The sequence below is a fragment of the Mus pahari genome, chromosome 9 (assembly GCF_900095145.1).
Source record: "Mus pahari chromosome 9, PAHARI_EIJ_v1.1, whole genome shotgun sequence".
In the NCBI taxonomy this organism is placed as follows: domain Eukaryota; kingdom Metazoa; phylum Chordata; class Mammalia; order Rodentia; family Muridae; genus Mus; species Mus pahari.
Genome location: NC_034598.1, coordinates 87,177,502 through 87,203,156, shown reverse-complemented (window position 1 = coordinate 87,203,156; position 25,655 = coordinate 87,177,502). Strand labels below are relative to the sequence as shown.

The 25,655-nt window shown below is 40.1% G+C and overlaps 3 protein-coding genes across 4 annotated transcripts in view; 1 reads left to right on the top strand and 2 right to left on the bottom strand.

Moving 5' to 3' along the window:
• Parpbp (PARP1 binding protein) overlaps window positions 1-8,291 on the bottom strand; it is a 43,984-nt gene extending 35,693 nt beyond the window's left edge. The window contains exons 1-2 of one of the 2 annotated variants that reach the window (XM_021205254.1): window positions 8,139-8,291; window positions 4,399-4,629 (exon numbers count right to left, since the gene is read on the bottom strand). In XM_021205254.1, coding sequence (XP_021060913.1) covers window positions 4,399-4,629; window positions 8,139-8,291 — 384 coding nt within the window. The remainder of the gene's footprint in view (window positions 1-4,398; window positions 4,630-8,138) is intronic. The other variant, XM_029542430.1, reaches the window with a different exon arrangement.
• LOC110326663 lies at window positions 413-1,713 on the bottom strand. Its single transcript, XM_021205255.1, has one exon. The coding sequence runs from the start codon at window positions 1,669-1,671 to the stop codon at window positions 1,093-1,095; it is 579 nt and encodes a 192-aa protein (XP_021060914.1). The 5' UTR covers window positions 1,672-1,713; the 3' UTR covers window positions 413-1,092.
• Window positions 8,292-11,301: 3,010 nt separating the features above from the next.
• Nup37 (nucleoporin 37) overlaps window positions 11,302-25,655 on the top strand; it is a 32,122-nt gene continuing 17,768 nt past the window's right edge. The window contains exons 1-5 of the mRNA XM_021205107.1: window positions 11,302-11,382; window positions 12,478-12,695; window positions 17,938-18,062; window positions 22,918-22,990; window positions 24,906-25,000. Coding sequence (XP_021060766.1) covers window positions 12,540-12,695; window positions 17,938-18,062; window positions 22,918-22,990; window positions 24,906-25,000 — 449 coding nt within the window. The 5' untranslated portion in view covers window positions 11,302-11,382; window positions 12,478-12,539. The remainder of the gene's footprint in view (window positions 11,383-12,477; window positions 12,696-17,937; window positions 18,063-22,917; window positions 22,991-24,905; window positions 25,001-25,655) is intronic.

The following is a 25,655-nucleotide window of genomic DNA, read 5'->3' as shown; positions in this document are numbered from 1 at the left end:
TATAATTCAATAAGTTACAACTAAGGGATTTTATATCTGATAGTCCAGGAATTTTATCAGGTTATGTCTATGTATATATCTTTTCTCATCAATATAACCTGGAACTTAGATCATCAGTAGACTATGGTTTCTCTTCAGCTAACAGTACTATTTGTTATAAAAATATTTCATTACACCTTCAGGTCGCATCTTCATGTCAAGTCCTGTAGCTCTTCCTCTAAATTCTTTAAATTTACTGTTGGGATTGTTAGGATACAAATTTGTATGTCAATACACATGCCATACTGGGAAATCTTCCCCATATTTTTCTGAGTTGTCATGAAAACAGATTATTTTTCATGAAAGTTAGGAGGAATTACTTGGAAGCATTTGCTTTCATATCATTACATAACAAGTTTTAGTGTTTCTTTATATTTTCATGTTTTATTTGAAAAGTTAACAGACATCATTTTTATAACTGGTATTTTTTATAACATATTAGTATTTACAAGAAAAAAAATGAGCCAACTGAATAGTCCATTTACATAGGGGAAAGTTCATAAGATACAAATGCTGAAACATCTTACACAGTAAAATTCCTACCACACACAGAACTAGGGTAGATGAAATATTGAACTATCCCAATGGCTGCTCCTGCCAGCCTGTATCTATTTGCAGTAGATTTCCTGATTTTTCTGAAGGTTGGTAACTCTCCAAAAAAACAACAAAAAAGAAAGCCTCCAATTCTGACACAAACTGGAAGAAATATTTTCCCCCCAAACTGAAGCTTAAAAATAAACCTTCTCACCTGCCTCTTAGAGCATCTTAGACCTTATGTGCCCTTGGCATCTAGTCAATACTGTTTTTCCAACTCAGTTCTCAGTTTCACCCAGTAACTGCTGATTCCACTCTACCAACAAGCTTTTAGCTGCCTCTCTGAGAGGAGCCAGCATGCATGTCCCTGTGCCTGAAGAAGGGGTGGGTAAAACAGGAGAGGTGGATGGGGCTGAAAGCAAGGATGTTTACATTTTTACAATAAAAGAACAAACTTTTTTTTTTTTTTTGATAAAGTGGGTGGTGCAAACATTTATAAGAATAACGCCAGCTTTATATTTAGTGGCCATGTGTCCAAAATAGCAAATGTCTATGGCCTGTGTGAGCCTCGGAGGCGGCGTCTGGCTCATCTTCTGTGTTGAGCTGGATCACTGGTTCCGTTTTCTCGGTTTCAACCGTGAGCTGGTGCTGCGTGGCTTCCTCAAGGTTCTGGAGAAGGCGACTTTCCCACTGCCTCACCTGCTCCATGGCGGCTGCCAACTTCTTGGGGTCTCGCTTTCCCCTGCGGGTTTTGTGGAGAACCTTGGGTAAGGATGAGTTTTGAGACTGTCGCTTCTGCGGTGGCCGTTGGATCAATGAGGCCGACTCAGAGGTCTCTTCCCGAGGAGCTGAGAGGTTCTGGCAGGGCCTTAACTGCTTGGAAGCCCTGGAAATGGGCTTCCTTTTGCTCGAGGCGGCTGTGGTGCTGACCTCTGTCTCATGGACAGGGATTTTCCCGGAAAGGCATGAAGACATTAGTCCACCTTCCACACTCGGTTCACAAAGGTTCAGGGCATCTCCTACAGGTCTTTGGCTACAGCTAAGGGTAGCTTCCTCAGGAGTCCTGTCTTGTGTGATTTTTTTAAAGCGTCGCTTCATCAGGAAAAAACGAGCTCTCCTACTCCAGAGTTCAACGTAGGAAGCTGCGCCCCCCACCCCCACCCCACCCTACCCCCCGCAGTCCAACGGTTGGAGCACATGCTCTAGCATCCTTACGTCATCACACAGCATCCCCAGCAAGTGGATCTTCGTTGTTACGTAAGTATTGTGCTTGTGTATTACCCACGAATTTCTGTAAGCACTTAGTATCTCTGTGTATTCTAGGTGTTATTCTCCCTAAAGCTCTCCTTGGTTGATAATGCGTCACCAGTTGACTCCTCCTTGTCTGGCTGATGATCGGGATCTCAGGCTGGGTTGCTGTTTCTCTCTCTGAAATGATGGTTTCTACAAGTAAGAAAAGGTAACAAGGTCTCTGTGCTACTGCGCAGCCTCAAAAGAAAGCAAGACTGCCGGACACCTGCCGAGGTCAAGGAGGCCTCTGTGTTCTTCCAAGCCTTAGCAACGGGAGGTGATGGGACAGAACCCTGCCTGCAGGCCCTCAGACAACATCTGGTGATCTAGCCCAGAGGCTCCACACATCTGTACCTAAGTTCTTCGGAGATCTACATTTCTTCTGGCCATATGGCTCTAATGTTGCAGTCCAGACACTTAAGAGTTCTTTCCATGTGAAATCCAACTCGGCCCCAAATCTCTCTCCCTGAGATTCCAGTCAGAATCCAAAGTCGTGTATGCTCCCAGATGGAGAAGAATTATCATGTTTCCAGAACTACCTCATCTTTATCTTGATTCCCAATAACCTCTGCATTATTTAAACTACAACATATAAGAAACAGCAACTTTTTATTAAGGCCATGAATTCAAGAACATAAAGATCAGAACAAGTGGGGGTACTCTGATAGTGACTTTAAAGACATAGCACACATTAATTAGGGTCACATTTAATGCGCTTTTGAAAAACCAACCCAGAGATACGTTTTGCTATACAATTTTGTTGTTAGTGGGAATATCCTTGAAGAAAACACCTGATACAATTTGAGAGTTTTCTTCATGAACTACCATCTTTGCAGTTTTGGTTTAATTCTTGGAGTTCTACAGAAATGTTGACATTTGCAGACGATCTTCCACCCAGGCTGAAAAGCAGTCTTTACATGTCCCATTGGCTCAGCAAGGAAACGTGTTAGAGAATGCATTCCCCATAAACAGGAAAAGCGCTGTGCCCAAGATTCCGGGCGTCTTCTCTTTTTCCTTCCTACAACTCAGTGCTTACCTACAGTTAGCTCTCTACATTAGCTATGGAGAGCTAGTCAAAAGTCATAGGCAAGAAAAAGCAAAGAGCTAAAGCCTTCTTTCAGGTGCTGCATGTGGACGAGAAGAGCGCATGTGAATGTGTGCTTGAAGAAGTTATAACAGGACAAAGATCTGCGTGGCGTACCAGTGAAGCTGCCCAGGGTCTGCTCTCCCTCCCTACTCACTGACAGTGCTTGCTTTCACCCTTGCACGCCACCACTTCGAATAAAGACTGCATTCTCTACACACCCTCAATCAAGCTTTAAGCAATTAGACTGAGGCAAAGAGCTGTTTTTCTCGGTCATTTGGTCCCACCGCCTCCTGAACAAGTATTGCTATCATGCTGGAACTTCAACAGCTACCTTTGCCATTTAAGTAAGTCACGTGGCTCTTCTATAGGCAGTAAAATAAACTGCTACTTTCTTAAAACATAGTTTTATACCAGAGATTTCTATTGCAATGAACTTATATGATATCACTAATAACCATACAAAAAGAGCTTAGTATCTCACAAAATACCGTAAATAATTCCTGATTACAAATATAATTATTTAACCATTACCAACATTTACTTATTACTTTATTAGCACACAGAAAGTATTAAAGTATTTTCAACACTCAAAAAATAAAACCTGCACATATACAAATAGATTTTAAATAGTTTATCAATTCTAATATAAACGAATCAAGGAATATTACAGCTTTTAAATGTTTTTCTATTAAATTAAATGTTTATACAATGAAGTCTATTATCTCATATATTGTTATGTTTTCTGATAGTAATATATGGCATGTCTATTGAAGAAGCTATTAAGCCATGTAAAAGAACTGTAACAATTATTTATACAATACACACCTAATAAACATGAACATTCAACAAAAAGAAAAATTGTAGACAGGTAAACTTTGATCTAATTCAAAAGAAATTTGACATTTGGAATTTATTTCTTTGCCAAATTTTTATCTATTAAGAAAAATGTTCTAGGGGGCTGGAGAGATGGCTCAGTGGTTAAGAACACTGACTGCTCTTCCAGAGGTCATGAGTTCAATTCCCAGCAACCACATGGTGGCTCACAACCATCTGTAATGGGATCTGACTCCTTCTTCTGGTGTCTCTGAAGAAAGCAACAGTATACTCACATACATTAAATAAATAAATAAATTTTTTTTTAAAAAAAGAAAAATGTTTTTATACCAAACAACAATATCATAAACCCAACAAAAGTTATCAAAAATATTTCATTCAAGTAAAAAACTAGCCTTTGGGTAGCTAAATTTTCCATTTTTTAACATGATTTAAAAAGCAAAAAAATTATCAACTTTTTGTCTTTTTTGTATGTACTTTACTATGAAAACAAAGACATATTCTCTGCCTCCCACCAAAATTTTAAGACTAGTAACTCTATCTGTAGTCTAAAATAAAAGTACTTTAGCTGAACTTTAATTTGATCAAAGTAGAATTAATTTTAGAATACTTACAGAGGAAATCGTGTTAGTATCATAATTAGAGGTCAAGCTGCTACATTTTTTATAAACATCAATCAAATCTAGTGTATTACTATTCTTCAAGAAATCATCATACGTTTTCTTAATGTCTTCATAGTGGTCGACCACTTTCATATTTTCAATGGGCAAGTTCAGTTTCTCGTGTAAGAAGTACTTCCATGTCAGTAAGACATCGCTAAGACAGACTGTAAATTCTCCACTGTGCTGAAAGATGCCAAAGAACAAGGGTAAATTTGAGTGCTTAATGCTTGAATGTCCATTTATCTAATTGATATGAGAAATACAACAGCATGCTGTTAAAGTAAACATAAAAATTTTGACACTTTGATAAAATATAAATAAGTGGCATATTTGTAGATAAAAACTTTGGTAAATGGGTTGGGCATGATGGAGTGCACCTTTAATCCCAACACTTGGGAGGCAGAGGCCGGATGCACGAACAATACACTATACTCAGCTACAGGGTTTTTACTCTCTTACTTAACATTCCCAGTGCCATGAAGAATTCCCACACAACAAAATATATTCCAGGTACTGGCTTTAAAATCCAGTCTTAGTGTTCAGGTTATTGTTATTGTGACTTTATTTCCATTTGTTATTATTACAGAGAAATAAAAGTATCACTGTAAAACTCAGAGCCTAGAAAGATTTTTGTTTCTTCTCTGGTCCTAAATATACTAAATTATAATGAATGTGTTAAAAATCAAGTTATACTCTTTTCTGTGAGTACTTAGATGCTACTAAGCAGGCAAATTTACTCTTCTACTTCTTTGCTTGTTTTTTCTAAAAGAAAACAAAAGATTGTGATCTAACTACACTAGTTGTAATTGATAAGAGATCCAATAACATTACCGACAGGATTTCATCTCAGTATAAAAGCTTTCCTTAAAGTACCTCTCTGGATAGCCACATGATACATTTTCAGCAGATGCACTAAAGGTTTGCTTCTTACTCAATGCATTCTTTTCCCACATTAATATGTAAGATACTAATAATTCCAAAAAGCACCAGCCTTAACTCATTAAAAATTCTAACTTCTCATTTTCAATTCAGCATGAAAAGGAAATATATTTTAGTATCCACATGTGGGTCTGTGAAATGGAATATATGCCACCTTCCACCATTTTAATTTTTTTCCAGTTTCTGCTAATACTTTTACAATAGTCCCATTCAAAGATGAATTAGGTAATTAAGTAGTTAGAAATTGTTATTCTTTGACATGAAATCTTAATCAAGAGTAACACACAAAAAACAATACATCCAAAACAAACATTTGCATTATTAAAAATCTCTATCTTTATATCTTCTATGATAATCAGTCATATATGTTATTGGAAATCCAGACTTGAAGCATCTTTATGAGACCCTTCCTCCACAAGAAGACACTCAAGCATCCAGATTCCCAGATAGGCCCCCAACCTTCGGACTACCAACACTCTCCCAGCACCCACCCAGCTACCCCAACACCCCTTTCTCTCCTCATCACCATATCCTGCCCCACACCTCCAGTGGAAGTTCCCTGCTCCACTAGAGGCCACACCAGCACCCAGAACCTCAAGACCCCCAGCAGGCTGCCAGAACTCCAGCCTCCAACTTAGGAAAAAAAACCCTCTAATCAACCACAAGCCACTCCAACCTGCAGACCAGAGAGGAAACAGAAACAAAAAAGAAAGAAAAGATCCATCTAACAAAGACAAGCTCAGAAATCGGCACCTAAACCAATAATTATCCCAAACCCAGATGCCTAGACACCAGCAAGCATCACCAACAGAATTGCAAGGAACAGAAGAGAGAATCTCATGTACTAAAGATAGGACAGAAGAAACAGATACATCAAAGAAAACATTACATTAAGTCTAAGTGATTCCTGACACAAAACATCTATTCTTAGACATGGGACACCATAAAAAGACTAAATCTAAAAGTAATAGAACTTGAAGATGAAGAATCCCACCTCAAAGGCCCAGAAAATATTTGAGGCAAAATCAAAAATAAAAATTCTAACCTAAAGAAGGTTATGTCTATAAAGGTACAGGAAGCTTACTCTAAAAGCCAGAGGACCTGAACAGATGTCCAGCGGACTCTGAGACCACAGATGCCAACCCAACTAATATACCCAGCAAAACTTTCAATCACCATAGATGGAGAAAACAAGACATTCCATGATAAAGTAAAATTTAAATATTATCTATCCACAAATCTAGCCCTACAGAAGGTATAGAAGGAAAACTCTAACCCAACAAGGTCAAGTACATCCACGAAAATATAGCAACAAATAATTTCACACCAACAAAACCCAATGAAGGGACACACACACACACACAACCACCACCAATAACAACAACAAAACAACAGGAATTAACAAGCATTGGTCTCAATGGACTCAATTCCCCATCTCTATTGGAAGGTCAGTGGACCCCAGCTACCTATAAGAGAATCACTTTGTAGAGATTTTCTTCAAGGTAGTTTCCAGCAGGTCAGTGAAGACTCCATTAGGACAACAAGGCAACAACTTTGAGTTGTTTGTTTGTAGTCCTGGAGATTGAATCTAGCACCTCCTATGTGCTATGGAAGCACTCTACCACTGAGATTTCTCCAGCCACCTTTTATATGTTATTTTGAGGCAGAGCCTCAAAGGCCCAAGGCATGGACTAGTTTTGAGCTCATTCTTTAGTCCAGACAGGCTTTGAACTCCTCTCTGATCATCATCTTTCTGTCTTCTGAGCAGCTGGATTTACAGGCCTGTGGGCACCAAGCTCCAATGAACTAATATATTTTAAAGACCTCCCAAAATGAAATTCTATAGAAGATGGGGAGGAAGGATTTTAGGAGCCAGAGGGATCAAAGACATCATAAGAACACAGCCTATAGAATCAAATAACCAGTGCTCATAGGGGCTCACAGAAATAGAACCAACAATTAGGGAGCCTGTATGGGTCTGACCTAGGTCCTCTGCATACATAATTGTGTCGATTGTTGTTCTTTTGGGACTCCCAAACCTGGGGGTGGGGGCTGTCTCTGATTCTTTTGCCTGCTCTTGAATCCCTCTTCCTCCTAATGGGTTGCCTTATCCTGCCTTGATCATGTTTGGTTGATCTCTCTGGGAGGCCTGCTCTTTTATGAAGGGAAAGGAGGAGAAGTGGATCTAGGGAGGGGGGAGGGGGGAGGGGGGAGGGAGGGACTTAGAGGAGAGGAAGGAGGGGAAACTGCAGTCAGGATGTAATATATGAAAGAAGAATAAACAAACTAATTAATTAATACCTCCCAAATGATTTTGATGCATAAACAGATTTAAGAATACTAAATCCACACAACAGGGCTGAAAGTAGACATAAAATACTTTACATTGAATAAAAATAAGACCTGCTCATCTAGGGCTTCTTTTAGGGAACAAAGGAACAATTATTAAATAGGAATATATTAAATCATAAGAGCTACAGATTTAATATTTATGATTTCTTTCATGAGATACCAAGTATCCACATTTTACGTACAAATTATACACACAAAATAAATCATTTCAGATATACAGACAATTTTTTTCCAAAAGTTCCAACTGTGATATTTTGAGACAGATATGCAGACGCATTTCTGAAACACCCTATTTTAGGAAGGAAGTAAAGAAAATGATGTGCATAATTACGCTCAAACTTACTATACTGGGCAACAAGTAAAATTGGGTTAAAAAGTTAAGCTAACCATAGTGCACTGACCTGTTTGTTGTTTTCCGCCATGGACAGCTGCAGGGCCAGGAGCATGGAGTCTGGACCGCATAACGTAGTTCTTTCAGAGCTACAAAGAGCACGCCAACTCCTCCTAAACTCTTTAATCATACCCAAGACAGGCAGCTGATTAAGCACAGCCATTCTCTTAGAGTAGAACAGAATACAATGTTAAAGTGCCTTGTTTTAATTGGAAAAGTAACATTTAACATGTGTAAGCAAGCATGGTTAGAAAAAATAAGTAGTGAACAAGAAGTCATTTTATATTTACCAAGATTGCTTTTAATTAAATTTAGGAAAACAGAATAATACAATTTCTGCCCAATCATATTTTCCTCTCTTTAGTTTTCTTAAGTCAAACCTTTGAAATAATAAAAATCCAACCTTCAATTTTGAAAATTCGCATAAAACAGACATGCAAATTCTGCAAATTTATAATTATAGACACAAACGTCACTAATTAAATCTGTATTTTAAGATAGTTGTTTTGAGACAAATGGTACTATATGTAGTAGATTTGGGGTTGGGAGTGTATTGTTCCAAAATAAGTGGTTTTCTTTTCTGCTCACTTGAATTGGGAACAGTCTAAGGACTTGGTTTGAGTAGTACAACTACTAGTCAATAATTAGAATTCTAAGCGTAGGTTTTAAAAGGTTTGTGCAAAATAGTTAATATAGCAAGGCTCTAGAAACCTAGATTCCAGTAGAGTTTCCATTAAGAGTATTTAACTGTGCTGAACTGTTTTTATAAACCATATGCGTTTTATGATGAACATCTAATTTCCTTGACTCTGGTCTTTTTTGGTACATGTTGGACAGGGCATGCCTCTGAGTCTACTCCCAGTAAAAACTCTGGCAGAGTTTCTAATAACTTTCCTCAGTAGACAACATTCCCCATGACTGTCACAGCCTGTGTCTGGGAGAACTAAGCATGACTCTATAAGGACATTGAGGAGCCTGGGCTTGGTCTCCCCCACTCTACTTCACATGCCTTTTCCCTTCACTAACACTACCTTGGCCCTTTTGCTACAGTAGTTCCCACCTGCAGCTACACCTAAATGTTGACTTTCCTGCTCCTCCTAGCAAATGACCCCTCTGGGGAGACCTAACTCCCAAGCCCAGTTAAGCTGCTGAAGAAAGCATGCAAAAGAGATGTAAGGTATTCCTGCTGGCAACTGATATAACTCACAGCCATGAAAGAGGCAGCTTATCCCATGGAGACCCTGTCAACACGGAAGGTGAGCCCCAGCAGCACCAGTCAACTGTTCAAGGCTAGCAGAGGAATCAATAACTTACCCAGCCCAAACTGCTGACCCACAGAGTCAAAGCAAATACTCGGTTGTTGTTTTGCAGTGACTATGGTTTTTGATGTTTTGTTACACAGCAAGCCGATCATAAGTCATCAAACAATTGAAGCTTCTTAGTGCCAAATACTTTTCAAACATTTAATATTAATTACTTTGCTCCAGTTTCCTGTGCCCTGATGATGTCAGTCTACGAATGTCGACATTTGACACATGAAAAAAGTAATATTCAATGACATGAAGATAGTAAATAGCCAAAAGGCATAAATCCAAGACTTCTAAGGTTTCCCTAACTTCTCCTGGATGCATACAGAACCCTTTCAAAATAAGCCTAGGTGTGTCAGTATTCTAGACAGCCATGCTACGGAGTCCCCTCTCTACTTCCAGTTTTCTCTGTGTCTCTTTTTACAAGTCTGCTGTGTGTATATGTTCGCCTTTATGTGAGCACATGTGTACGGAGGCCCAAGGTTGACATTGAGTGTCTTCTCCACTGCTCTCCACCTTGTAGATTGAGGAACAGTCTCTCCCTGGATCCAGAGCTCACCGCTGCAGCTAATCTGGTTAGGGGGCTTGCTTGGGCATCGCTTGTCTACACCTCTGGCACACTGGGATTGCAAGCAGACTACTACACCGTGTCTCCCTTAGCCCTGAGGATTTGGATTCTAGTCCTCATAATTGTCCAGGTGCTTTTACCCAGTGAGCCACCTCCCAGGCCTCACTCACAATTCCCTGATGAGCACCTAGGTTATCTCATATTTATCTCTTAAAAAATAAAATTGAAGAAGTCACAAAAGCACGAGCTATGGGTGATATGATTAGTTTGCCTGAAATAATTTTTTTTTTCCACCAACCATTTAAACATGTAAAACCATGTTTAGTTCTAGATCTGGCTTTTCACAAACGGGCATCTCTGCTGGCATGCCAATATCTACTGCAGTTCCGGCTTTTCCAAGGGTGCCTAACTTTAGATCTGGCTGTCCGGGTATAAGTATTATCACAAAGCAATCGGGACTATGCCTCTCCCTCTGTTCTACCTCCCAGCCTGTTGTGAAGACTCGATGAGACGCTGGATATGAACAAAACAGATAGAAGGCGTCGGAGGGAATAAACCCTTGCTTTTAAACTGGATTCAAAGTGCACTGGAGCAGAAAAGTCTGAGACAGGAAGTTGTCCCTGGAAGGTTAAGTGAGAGAGCACTACACTTGGCTAAGCATCCCTGCACCACACCCCTGCATTAGCTGTACCTCGCGATTACCACAAATTTCTCCACGTCCATACTGGGAACGGTAATATCTACTTAACAGAATTATGAGGCACCAGTATGAAGCAAACATACAATCTCCTTATTGCCAGCACTTAGAAAATGTTCCATTAAAAGATGACAAGTGACAGTTACTCTCCTAGTCTGGTCCGGAATGGCCCTCTGCAGAATGCAACAACAGACAGAAAATCTGGGGAGCCTGCACCCGTCGTGTGTCAGATCCCCGATGGAACGGACTAAAAGCAGAATCTGCAGCCGAGCTCTAGCGACCTTCCAGGTCTTTTTTCCCCCCACGGGACACCGTGAATGAAGTCAGGGCGAAGCCACTGCGCAGACAACGCCGCTGGCTGGCACAAGGCACGTCGCTGGCACCGAGACGCGTTCGCAGAGCAGCAGCCCGAAGGCCCACTGGAACTGCGACCCCGGGAGCAGAGAAGAGACGAGACCCACCTCGTCCGGCGACCCAGGTTGGGTACAAGCAGAGGGAGGAGCGGCGCAGCCAGGACGCCGGAAGGCAGAGGTTTGAATCGCCTCAGCGTCCCTTTCAAATCTCGCGGCACGACCGGGGAACCAATCGCCGCGCTCGCCCTCCGACCCGGAAGCAGAGCGGGCGCGCGCCCGGGCCACCTACGGTCGGGAGAGCCGTGCCCAGGTCGCCTCCCCTGCTGTAGGTGCGTATGGAGCGCGGTGACCCGGGGATCGCCAGCTTGTGCTGCTTCCCCAAGGGCGCTTCCCTGTTCCCCAGAGCTCTTCCCTGTGACCTCGCGAGGTGGGAGTGGGTTGTCTCGGGCGACGCGTGAGGAACACAACTCCAGGGACCCTGGGAATATTGATTGACTCCGGGCTTTAAAGACCTGGAGGTCAGGGGTTGCCATCAAATCCGGATCTCGAGTCCCCTGCACGCCCTAGCCCTCTCTGCTCTATGGTCTTCTCGCCTGCCGGTCCCGCGTAACACGTGTCCAGTCTCCCTGAGATGGGACTTAATCTGAAAAAAACTCAACCGATAACTCAGGATTTAATGTGTTCGTTCTTAGCCTAGGGTGCCTCCTTTTCATTAACAACAAAGTAAAAAAAATTAATTCGCACGTGAGAATGCTAGTTCTGCAGTGCATACTACCTGTCTCGAGACAAATTTAGTTGAGGCTCGTGACTGGTATTAATAACATTAGTATCACGCATTACTCCAGAGCCTGTATTTTTGAATCTCCTTATTTTATTGCCTGGGGAGTGGTTGGTTGTAACTATCGCTAGTTGATACTATCCTTCTAGGCTCTTAGACTCCATGTGTCTTTAGGCAGGGGTGGGACTTGCCAGTCCATCTGACCCTTGATGAGAGTTCAGGTGGTCTGTCAAATTAGAATGGTAAAAAGTCATATAATTCGAACAAATAATGCAACATAGTCCTGAGATAGGCAAGTGTATTTGTGTTTTCTCTAGCCTTTAGGCCCAACACATGCTAAGTCTTTTAGATCCTCAACCTGTTGATGAACTTGGCAAATTTCTTCATAGGCAAAGCGGGGACTCTTGGCAGTACCAGCTTTGATGGAACTCTTGTGTATGATAATGTCAGTACAACTTTCCAACTTCAAATAGTGCTGCATCTCTATTGCTTAATAATCTTAGGAATCTATTTGTATTCAATTTATTCATGTGTGTGTTAATACAAGCAGAATTCTCTTTTGAGCTGTCTCTGACATCACTGTACCACGCCCCGTTATGATTCTTCTGTTGAATGACACTTTGTAAATTTTGTTTGTGATCCACAGTTTCGTGAGAGCCAATTAAAGGCTACTTGATTCTTACAACTGCTCCAGCTTTGGGATACAAGATGAAGCAGGATGCTACGAGAAATGCTGCGTACACGGTGGATTGTGAAGATTATGTGCATGTGGTAGAATTTAATCCCTTTGAGAGTGGAGATTCGGGAAACCTGATTGCGTATGGCGGCAGTAATTATGTGGTTGTTGGCATGTGTACGTTTCAGGTTAGTCCACAAACTGCATGGAGTGACACTGGAGATATTTTATCAATAATAATGTGAACAAACCAAAGCTGAACTTAAAAGTATGTTGCTTTTGAATACAATAAAAAAATTTTTTTTGAAGATCTACAGGGAATTCCCATTACTAATTGTTGAGACATGTGTATACATTATATAATTATAGACGTAAAAACTATGGAGCTCTTCTTTCACCTAGTGATTCGTAGTGGTGTATTCTGATAAAGCCCAATATAACTGAGCACACATGTATTTATTTATATGTATTAGAAGAACCACTTCAGATTTCCCCATATTATTCTGTCATAGGAAACAAGGTAATACTGAAAGGCTAAACAATTATCTTCCAAAAAATGTCTAGCTTTCATAAATAATATTCAGCTTTCCTATTAATTTGCTTTCACGCTTTGTATATCTGCAGCAGATATTCAGATAACCATATAGGATTACATTTACGTCCAGCAGTTCATCATAGCTCTCTATGAGTTCTGTGTAGTCTGAGTGTCTGGACACTTAGTTTCAAATGGCTATACTTCATTAGATACTTAACCCTTCTCTAAAGGTAAGGAATATGATTTAATCCCTTTGAGAGTGGAGGTTTAGGAAACCTATTTGGTTTCAATTTGGTTTGTGAGGTGTAGTGTGTTAGTGCACATAAACTTCCCAGAAGACATTCGGCACATTGTAATCCATATATGTGTATTTTGTGGTTGGTATGGGCAGCAGTGGCAGTCATACCCTCATATTTAGTCATCCATGAAAAGTTGCTTCCAAGAGACTTATTACAGTGTTTCCTCACAGGAAACCTAAGGTACACATAGGAAACATTCAGCACTAAGGACTCACTACCACCACCCCACCTTTCTAGAGTCTCATTTCTGCTATTCTTGGTATACCAAAATAATATTTACAGGACTATATTTCTATGACCCTTGGCCTAAGTTCAATTAGATTGTCAGAATCGTAAGTCATGCCTCAGGCAAATAATGTGGCATTGGTTTAAGAAAGACTTACTAAAAACTTTCTCTGATGTGGGCCACTGATCTGTTGAAAACGTAAGCAACCATAGGGAATCTTGAACTTCCCTCATTACCACTGCTTTCTGTGTTAACAGATGTAGACATAGAGTTGCATTTTCAAACACTGACAGATATATCTACCTGCAGTTCAAGTTCAGTTAGAAAAAACCAGGAGAAATCAATAGGGAAGAAAAATCAGAAAAGGGAAGGATGGAGAAGGCGGACAACAAGGAGAGACAGGAAAATGAAAAGAATGTTTGTGTCATTCCAAAAACTTGTCCTTATTGATCCTCAGGTCTTATTTCCAAATTGAGTAAGGAAAAAACGATAGGCTTTTTTTCTTTTATGAGCACATAGAGAACACAGATCATACTCTGGTCGAGTTAAGTACAACTGTCCCATGCCTCTTAGACTTTCCATTCTGCTTCAGAGATGTTTGGGGAGTGCATGACGAAGAAAGAGAACAAGGTTTAGGCCTCATTTGAAAGTCTCTTCTGTCAGACTCATTCTTGTGTTTCTGTTCAAATGAAGTCAGTCGTTGGTCCTGAAGAGTTTCATTACTCTGCCCTTGGAGATCCAAAGCAAGTCCCCATTCTCTTTTGTCCGTTTAGGTGCTGTTGAACATTCATTCCCATTCTTTCATCTCAAACCTTCAAGCTCCATGTCCCCCAATTTTATACCTTGTAAGAAAAAAAAAATATGTAAATCAAACCAGCTTTCCCATGCCTATCAGAAAAAAAACAGTCTTCACTGTAGGGTCATCAGGAAGCAAAAACTACAGAAAACTGGGTTTCAACAGGACGGTTTTCAGGCTCTTGTGCTGTCCTTTTACATATCCAGAAATATGAGTAAAAATGGTAGGCTTGCTGACTGCCACACATTTATAAAGAAGTCATGAGTGTAGTAAAGGCCAGGAAATTAAGAGAGAGAGATTCTTACGCTATCCCCAAAGAGTCTGAAAGCAGTGCATTCTTAAAACAGCCTCATTTATAAAAGACCAAATAAGGATAAAAGTTTCAAACCTTATTCACTCTTCAGTAATAAAGGAGTCTGGTTGAGCTTGAATGGGAATGGTTTAGGCAAGCACATTTTTGTGGAGAAAATGAAACAAAGATACCTTAATCCTTTGATAACTGACTTCATTGAGCAAGTATTGATTGAGTGCTTTTTGTCTGCCAAACTCTATTCAGATCCAAACATTTTTTAATAGATTGGACCAACTCAAACAAGAGACAGTAAAGACAACTGTAAGTCTTAAGACAGCAGACTTAGAACTGGGAAGGGAGAGTTGTGACTCAGATGTTAGTCACTTGAATATTAGCCCCAAGTCAACACCATGGGGAGCTGAACAGAGCTCATTCAGTACTAGCTGGTTAGAATGTAATAGGAGCCACAAGGTAAGCTTAGATGTCATGATAACATAAAAGGAGGGCCAGTGAGATGGCTTAGTGGGTAAAGACGCTTCTTACCAAGCCTCATGACCCAAGATCAGTTCCCAAAGCCCACACGGTGGGAAACAGACACAGCTCCTGAGGGTTGTCCTCTGGCTTCAGCATGTGCACTGTAGCATACACATGCACATACACACACACACACACACACACACACACACACACACACGATAAAAGTAATTAAAAAGGCAGAATGAATTTTAAATGGTTAAGTAGAGTACTTCATATATAATTAATATAAAGGTTATTCTATACTTTTGTCTTATGTTGATAGATTTCATTGAGATCTTTGTACATGTTCGTTTTATACCTTATAAAGTAACTACACACTGGCTGCATTTCAAATGCTTTAGGCTCTACGGCTAGTAGCTATCTTATCTGACAACAGTTCTCTATAAGTTGATAAAAAATGTTTTTAATCTTTATTTCTTAGCATTGTATTCTAATTAAAAGGAGTGTATTTAGAAACAAATTTCACAGCTATATTAAAAATGTTTAAAACTCATGGAAAAGTAATTAGACTGGCAAGTTTTGACTTGTCACCTCCATTTGTTTGCAGTAACAGGTGCTAATTCTGCTCTGAATGTGTTCACCTAACAGCTTGGTCTGGCAAGGTTTGACATCACTAAATTCAGCTTATTTTACAGAGTTCCAGAGACAGAACTGGGGCATTGAATACAATATACATGGAAACACTCTGGCTTACCAATGAGAACACTAATAGCCCTATCTACTATTGAACCTGCTTCTCCCAAAGCAGCTACTTTTCTCATTGGAAGTGTTCAGAGAGTTTTGTTTGTTGTTGTTGTTGTTGTTGTTGTTGTTGTTTAATATTTTTTCAGATGTTGAGTTAAACTGAAAGCACTAAATAAGAAGCTAGCTGCATTAGATAAACCAGCCTTGGCTAACTGGCATTCTATATGAGGCCTCAGTGGTGGAAAGGCCTGCTACTTCAAATCCTCAGAAGAGCTCTTCCACCAACTTGGCTGTTCCTCAACCTCAAACTGCTGGAACCTTCCATAATCATTTCTATTACAGCAAGTTTTCCAAAGTCTCTTAATTTCCTGCCTATACAATACGGCCTACACCCCACACTGAACCAAAAATAGCGTTCATCTCTGTCTATACCACACACACACTACCCTTTTCATCGGCTGACTCACGAACAGACAGTATTGCCAGGGGCAGGGCAAGTCTTCCTGTGAGTACATAAAGCTTCATCTGTGTAGTCCCTGTGGTTTCATTATTCCTAAGACTGCTCAGTCGTTCCATATCTAATCTGAGGAATGAATTCAGACCCTGCTTTTCATCACTCATGTTACAGTAGCAAAGTAATGTGTGTTTTATATAAAAATTCATTTTTAGGTTCGTCAAGTATGGAAAAATAGATCTAAGTCAGTCTGGGAAGTCAGCTATGATTAGGCTTTTACACTTAGTTTTAAACTGCTTAGTGGTTGCATTGGCAAATCTGTTAGCTGGTTAGTTGTAATATACACAAATTATGAAGTAATAAAACTTGACAGTGCTTTTTTTTTTTAATTCATTTCTTTGATTAATGGAAAATCATTTTGTTGAGTTTACCTGGAATTTAAAGTTACATTCAAATAGTGTTTGAATTGTAACAAGACTTGGGTAGCATGCCTGCAAAATGACTTTGCTGGGATCTCAAAATCTATCTTGGAAAAATCAATATATCTACTGGGATTCAACAAAAGTATATATGAGAGCATACTGTGAAACATGTAAAATAATAAATAAAATAGATCCTTGCATACCTATTACCAAATCTGAGAATTAGGAGTTTAACAATTTTGGAAGACTCCTAAATATCTTCCCTCACTGCCTTTCTCGGTTGGAAATTTGTGTGACTGGTTCCCTACTATAGTATTATCACTGTGCGCCAGTATTCTGAATCAGTATACCTTTATATCACTTTCATGTTCTCTAGAGCAGTGGTTCTCAGCCTGTGGTTTGGAACCATTTAGGGGTAGAATGGCCCTTCACAGGAGTCACCTAGGACCACTGGAAATCACACATATTTACATTATGATTCCTAACAGTAACAAGATTACAGTTATAAAGTAGCAAGGGAAAAACTGTGGTTGGAGGTCCCCACAACAGGATGGATGAACTCTATTAAAGTGTCGCAGCATTAGGGAGGTTGAGACCACTGGTCTAATAGGACAGGTAAATTATAATAGCTCATGCATATATAATACTGTGAAAAAGTTAACACTGATTTGGAGGCATGCATTACCATTCAAAGGATCTTCCACATACTTAAAACACATGTATGTGCTCAGTTATCTTTCTGTGAGTTGGTAAGTGGTGTATAATTCCTCATTTACCTAGAAGACTGACTTTGAAGCCATCTTATTCTGTGAGTTGCCCTACAGTGTGTTTGCTGTGGAGGTGAAGGGCACCAGGGCCTTGTTACTGTTTTGCTTTACCTGGGTTGTTATTTTTAATGAGGCTTAACAGCTTTTTTGTTTGTTCGTTTATATTTCTTTTGCCTCTCTCCGAGGACACTGGGGATCAAACGAGGACCTTGTCCACATTAGACAAATACTTTAAAGCTACATCTCTAGTCCCCAATATTCTTTTTAATTCCATAAACTACTATAATCTCAATATCTAATTTTCTTTTGCACTCTTCAAAAGCATATGTATGCCTTGTGATAAATTATAGATTAAAATGAAATTCAGTATTTTATTGTTTGTCTTTATAACATTAAAACATTTGTTGTATCCATTTAGGAGGAAGAAACAGACATTGAAGGGATTCAGTATAAAACACTACGAACATTTCACCATGGAGTCCGAGTTGACGGCATTGCCTGGAGCCCAGAGACCAAACTTGACTCGCTGCCTCCTGTAATCAAGTAAGTTGAAACATTTCAGTGCCGTATTACTGTCCTTCCTGGTCAGTGACCCCAAGTGCTCCATGCCTATTGTCAGTCACCTTAGATGACTAGATATGTTGATGTTTGCTATTATTTAATAGTTATGTATTATTGTCTTTGCAGTTTAGATTTATGACTGTGACTGATATTTTGACCATGTGTTTGGTCCAAACTACAAATCTCTGTACCTGAGTTCCATCAGAATTGGTCAAAGTCATCACAGACACTGTACTTCTTATTCTTTTTTTTTTTCTTTTTTTTTTTTTAAGGTTTATTTATTTTATGTATATGAGTACGCTGTTGCTGTCCTCAGACACACCAGAAGAGGGCAGCAGATCCCATTACAGATGGTTGTTAGCCACCCTGTGGTTGCTGGAAATCGAACTCAGGACCTCTAGAAGAGCAGTCAGTGCTCTTAACCACTGAACCATTTCTCCAGCCCCTGCTTCTGATTCTTAATTAAAGGACTGTCCAAGCCCTAAAAAGATAGCACAGGGCGTCAAGGTACTTGCCACCAAGCCTTACTACCTAGGTTCACTTGCCAGAGCCCACCTGATGGAAGGAAGGCTAACTCTAGCAAGTCACCCTGGCGCCACACAGCCACCATTGTGTGTACACAGAAGCACACAAAGTAAATGTGGGGACAATGCAGTGCTACCTTGTTAAAATAACTGCGTTTGTTTGAAACAGTAGCCAAGGACATATTCTCATGTTTAGCATAACATTCATTTCTAGTTTATTCGGTGGACTTCATTTCTGATGAAAGCATTTTAAAAAAAAAAAAAATGATTTTGAGAGAAGTCACACACTTAGAGAACCTAAGTTCAATTCTCAGGATCCATATCAGGTGGCTCACGGCGCACAGCCACCAGTAACTCCTCTCCGGGGGATCCGATGCCTCTGGCTTACACACACACCTACACAAACCAAGTTTTGATTGTGTGTGTGTGTGTGTGTGTGTGTGTGTGTGTGTGTGTGCGCGCGCGCGCGCGCATGCACGTGTGTGCACGCACATGTGCATGGGTACATTCATGCAGTAGCTGGTGGACAAGCCTGGTTGTCATCCATGGTACAAGCTTGGCTCTCCATTTCCACCTCCCCAGCACTGCGAGTTCAGCACGTGCCGTTATACCTGACACATTCGCGTGGGTTCTGGAAACTGAGTTCAGCTCTTCACACATAGAAAACAAGCACTGCTTACCAACGGAGCAGCAACCCCAGGTCTGCGCCTAGTTTTATAGTTCATACTCTTGTAACACATGGCCTTGTCTGTCCCCAGTTCATTCATCTCTAACCCTACTGCCTGCACAGCAGCGTTGATAAAGATCTGTGAGCACAGCTGAGCTCTGCCTACTATAACTCCGTCCATAGAATCACACGGACGGAGTGTGCTCTTTCTGACAGGCATGAGGGTTCTGAGCCTCAACTCTTCTGTATCCTGCTGCTGCGTTCTTTCTACTTACCTTGCTTCTCCGTGATTCTGTGATGGATGCCCAGACAGTGTCCAGATTTTAGCTCTTAGAACTGTAGCTTCATGTGCACACCTTTATAGAGCTTTAATGGATGTATACTTTTATTTCTCTTAGGAGTATAATTGCTGGGTCACAATTATATTAATATTGCAGAAGTACAGGGAGCTGGGGAGATGATGGCTCAGCGACTGAGTACTTACTGCTCTGACAGATGACCTGCATTTGGTTCCTTGCACACACGTGGTGGGTCACAGCCACCTGTAACTCAAGTTCTGGGGATCCTATACCCCTTTGCATGTAGGCAAAACACACACAAAACATAAACTAAAACAAGAAAAGAAAGTGCCAGATTTGGGGTTTGGGTGTGGCTCCGTGGTGACCCTGGCCTGATGTGCCTGGACCCTGTGTTCTGTCTCCAGCACTGCAAAGCACAGGAGGAAGGCCCAGTGCCTGCTGCTTTTCTGCCATTCTGTACTCCCATGAATAATGGGAACTGTACTCCCATGAATAATGGGAACTGTACTCCCATGAATAATGGGAACGTTCAAGTTGACCTTCCTGCTCCCCAACATTTAGTATATTTAATTTTAGCAATTCTAGTGCAGTTCTGGGATTTTCTGGTTTCATGACATTTCCCTTACAACTAATAATTTTTAGCACTTTGATGATTTTTTTTTCAATAAGATGTGTCTGCCTACAGGGTTGTGAAAATGTCCTATTTTTTTCCAGATTTTACAGCCTTCCCCCACCCCCAAACACACAAAGGGTTACTGTAGCCCACACTGGCCTTGATCTCTCAGAAATCAGCCTGTTTTTGTCTCCCAAGTGGCTTGTGCCACCATGCCCGGCAGATTTACAACTTGTATCTAAATTAACTTTGAATAATTTATACAGCTCCTTTTGTCAGCACACATAAGTGATTATCATAGATGGTATGTTTTTTTGTTTGCCTTTATATAAAAAAAGGAAATACAACAACACTGGTCTGTGCTGGGTTTCTCTGACCTAGTCACTAACTACATCAGACCCTGGGCTGTGTGGGCCGTGCGGGGCTTCCCTGACCTAGTCACTGCATCAGATCCTGGGCAGTGCGGGGCTTCCCTGACCTAGTCACTGCATCAGACCCCGGGCAGTGCGGCAGTGCGGGGCTTCCCTGACCTAGTCACTGCATCAGACCCTGGGCAGTGCAGGGCTTCCCTGATCTAGTCACTGCATCAGACCCCGGGCAGTGCGGGGCTTCCCTGACCTAGTCACTACTCACTAGTGTTACTAGACACATACTAACCTTATTCTTCACTACTTGTTTCTTCATAGTGAAACAATTTGTTTCCACTTGTTTCAGTGAGTTTACTACACTTTATTATTTTTTAGGGAATTTTTTTATTTGTTGTTTTTTAGTAAGCTACCTCAAATCAGTTTTGGAACTTATATAATTTAAAGAATACTTTAGAGCAAGCTGACAGCATACATTTATTGTTTTAAGTAAAATATAAATTTTATTATAAAGATAATATATTCTTAATGTGTAAAATTTAGAAGGATCAGGAATATAAAATAAAAGCTTATTTTTATGTCAAACTTCTCTTCATTGCTCACAGGAGTATTCAACCCACATCCCAAAGGCTGCGTATGACCCAGAATAGCTACGAAGCTGACCCAACACAAATTCATAAACTTAAATAAAACATTGCGGGGGGGTCAGTAACTCAATCTTGCACTACTAAAGCAGGAACTTTGTAGAGAACAACACTATGCTGCTCTGTCACATGAGTATGTGTATGCTGTCACTGCATGCTTGGCTTCAGTTTTATAGTGACATGTGGCTTCTAATGTTTTATGTTCCAAGTACAAACAGTTGAGCTGGCACCATCAGATGTTATATATGCTCAGAATGACTTAGAGAGTGAAATACAGCGATTACCGTACTATTTTGACTGACCGTTGCAAACCATGGGCTTGTTATTTGTGGCGGAAGGAGTAGCTCTGCTCACGTGAGTGCCAGATGCCACCACGCGTGTCTCCTTCAGACATGGCCAGGGCTTTGTCTCAGTGATGATCATAAAGTCTATCAGTTTGACAATAAAGATTACATCAACATTAATATGTTACCTTCCAGTGTTCACATGGAGTGCCCAGAGTTGCAACCTGACATCCACTTAAAATTTGACCAAGTTTCTTTCCTTTTACTTAAACTACACTTTGTAAGTCTCATCTTTCCAGAGATAAATATCCCCTGCTTCAAATACATTCATCTCATCTCTTTTTGACAGCATCTATGTTTGTGGGCAAGTATTTTAAAAAATACAGAATACTAATAGTACAGTCCAAACCAGAATGTGTGACAAGCATCTTGCCGAAAGACTGAGAGTTGTCGCAATGTCTGTCAGTTCAGATACAGCGGTTTCTCAAGCACAGTGTCAGGTGTCTCATTTGTTTTCTGTTGCTCTTTTACTTCCTTAATAGAAAAAGAAAACGATATTGTGTTACATAGATGTGTCCGTTTTCTTTATGAGAGGTGACAAATGTGGACTAGGTTTGTGGCTTTCAGACTCTGCAAGCAGGCACTTCATACGTAGGATTATCGTGTGAAGACTTCTTGTTTGTCTGCAACAGCAAATATCATGAAAGTTATACACAGGCTCTGTTTACTCATCAGCTTTTTAAATTAATATTATATATATATATATATATATATATATATATATAATATTAATTTATATATATGGTCTGTCTCAAGTCATTCATTCAGTATAGCTAAAAGAAGCCAAAAGGTTGGATACCCTGACTTATTTCTTTGTGACTGCAAAGTGGCCTCTGTATGTGGCTTAGGTGCTACTTAGAATCTCTCATTGTTAAGTTTACATTTCAGAAGTTCTGGTTGGGGATGCAGTGGGGTTGGCCGTGGCGTGTTTGTCTGCTTTCTTCCTGACTAGCTACACTTTTGATCTCTGCTTCATTTTCTTTCTTAGTAGTGGAGCTCAGATTGCCCATCTTGTTTCAGTCTCTGAGGTGTTCTGGTCTCCTTAAAGGACAACTTGTAAACCCCTAATGTAGCAGAGATTCAAAAAAAGGTAGAGAATGCCATCTTAGTGTGAAATTCTGTTTATGGTTGAAGACACAGCCCAGAATGTCCTAACACTTTATGTGTTCCGGAATAAAACGTTGGATTTGCCTCTTACTTTCTTTAAGGCTGTAATTTTTTTTTTAGTGTAAACTGCAATAAGCCCTGAGCCTGCCATCACCAGTCCCAGAAGCGTCTTTGTGAGTTATGGCAAGGTTTGATGACTTAGAGGCAAAGGTGGCATGGGAGAGGACTTGAATTTACAAAGGCTAAAAATAGTCTGATTCTTTTTGTCCTTTAGATTTTGTACTTCAGCTGCTGATATGAAGATTAGATTATTTACTTCAGATCTTCAAGATAAAAATGAATATAAGGTATATTGACAAGTATAATGAATACATCTTGATGTTAAAATGTTTATTTTCTTTGCTTGTGAAATTGTGAAACTTACCATGGTTTAAAATAACACTTTAATGACCATTGGATTAGCCAAGAATTCTTTCGAGGAAAAGAACAGTAGAATGAATATATTTTATAACAGTGGATTTATTATATAACTGACACAATAGGAACTGGGTCATATATAGGAGTCTGCATGCTGAAGAGGCTGGGAACCCTGGACTGCTCTGTCTGAGGCTGGACACCTCAGCAGTCCTGGAAGATTCTGAGTGAGACACACGGCACTCTGATGTCAGCAAAGAACAGGGACAGCGGCCACAGCAGGCTGGACATAATCTCTAGGCAGAAGTGAAGGCAGGCTGGCAAGGAACGCAGTTCTTCCTGCGACCCCTTTATATCTGGGGCCAGCCATTCCAGGTGAGAGTGTCCCCTTCAGTCCAGAGGCCTGTGTCTTAATTAATTCAAGATCCAGTCAAGTAGATTATTATTCACCATCTCTTCAAAGACTACAATTTAGGTTTCATTTACTATATCATACACCCTGGTTACTAGGTTATTTATCACTTATAGATGCTAGGAACAACAGGTAAGAGAGGAGTTTATGGATGAGTATGCTAAGTGAAATGCAGGTAACTTCAAGAGAACAAACATTGAGTACAGGCAGCTTAGGCTGGGTTACAGAGTGGTGGAGAATGAGCATGATATATGCATTGATAATTACAAACATGAACAAATAGTATGTTGTCCTAGGTTCTCACAACACAGTAAGAAAGTGAAGCAAGCCAGGCAGTGGTGGTGCACACCTTTAATCCCAACACTCGGGTGTTAGAGGAAAGCAGGATAGAGGCGGGTCTCTGAGTTACAGGCCAGCCTGGTCTGTAGAGTGAGTTCCGGGACAAGCAAGAGCTACATAGAGAAACCTTGTCTTAGAAAACCAAAAAGAGAAAGGAAAAAATGAAGCACGTGACCCTAAAACCTTATGAAGGGCAAATGGGTGAACCTCGCTGCAGTTATTATTTACTGTGGTACACACTCCTAGAGGGACTTTCAGTAGATTTTTAGAAAACTAAATGCAGACCCTCTTAAGACAATAGATTCCCTCCCTGTATCACAGCTCAGTTCTCCTCACGGCAGTCCGGGAGCAGGAAAACTCTTCCTAATTGATAAAGTTAGGTATACTTTTATCAGCCTCATGAGGTTGTGAGTACTGGTTGAGCTAATTCACATAGAACTTAAGAGAACAATATTTTATGCATAGTAGCATATATATGTACACACACACTTATGTTTTCTATTAATAGTAAGTAGTTCTCATGTTGAGTTGAAATTGTATCATATTTTCATACAAGAATAATATTAACCCTCATAAGTTCCCATTAGTTCAGGGAAGGGAAATTTTGTGTTGGTTGTGACAATGGGCTTTAGTATTCACTATCTCCAGTGCTGTCATTGACATTGAACAAACGATTACAAAATTAGAGGTGAACTTCAAATTGTTCATATTTGCTAGGTGGTTGTAAGTGTGCAGAGCGACAGAAACAGAATAAAAAGCTTTAAAAGACTCTGTCTCAGGAGCCCCAAAATGTTTCTGCAACTTCACTTGTTATTTGAACTTTATGTAGTAAATGAGAAAAGCAGTGCTATGAGGACAGATGCAATTAAAGAAAAGAATGTTTTATAAGAAAGGCACACTAGAAAAGAAAGACTGAGCTAGTAGCAGTGTGTTAAACAATTGACTTCTCTCCACAATAGCCTTTCTAGGAAAGTCACTGTATAAATCATACTTTTTAAAATGGCAGATTTATTAAATTATTATAGAAAAAATATGGAGTGAAAATGTTAGGTAGGGATATTGTTCACTGTCTGTGCTTCCTTCCTTCTCTCCCACAGGTTTTAGAGGGCCACTCAGATTTCATTAATGACTTGGTGTTCCATCCCAAAGAAGGCCAGGAAATCGCAAGTGTGAGTGACGACCACACCTGCAGGTATGTTGCTTGTGTTCCAGCCACATTTTTCACTATAAAATACTGGAAATGAATTCTACTTCATTTAAGTTGTAGAAATGTCCCAAACTTGAGTTCCAAAACCAATAAAGTTTCCATCCAATTACGGGATGCTTCCTTGCTTCTTCGGATGTACCTCATGCCCTCTTCTTTTAGATCTGAATATTTATTAGCAGATATACACCAGCGGATCAGAATCTCCAATATTGGGCAAGCTCAGTAGGCTAATACAGGGCTGCTGTCATATTGTGAAGTTATTTCTTATATCACAGAAGATAAGTTAATGTTTACTAGTAAACTAGTAAAATAAAATGTACTAGTACTGCCCGAGGGGGAACCTAGACAAGTCCTAAAGTCTATAAAGTTCTCAGTGGATCCTATGGTCCCTTTCCCAATTTAGAATAGACAAGATAAGTAGACCATTTTGATGATACCCAAAGCTATAGAACATCAAAAATAAAAGGAAGAGCAATGGTCTAGGTAAAAATGAGCTGAGTAACGTGAGGTCAGTAGAAGTGCCAGTTGCTTCGTTTGCTTTAACAGTACTGTGAACATAAATTCACTGAATGCACCTTGGATTCTTATTGTTTTTAATGTTCTTTTAAAACCACACTTATTAATGTGCATATACGTTTAT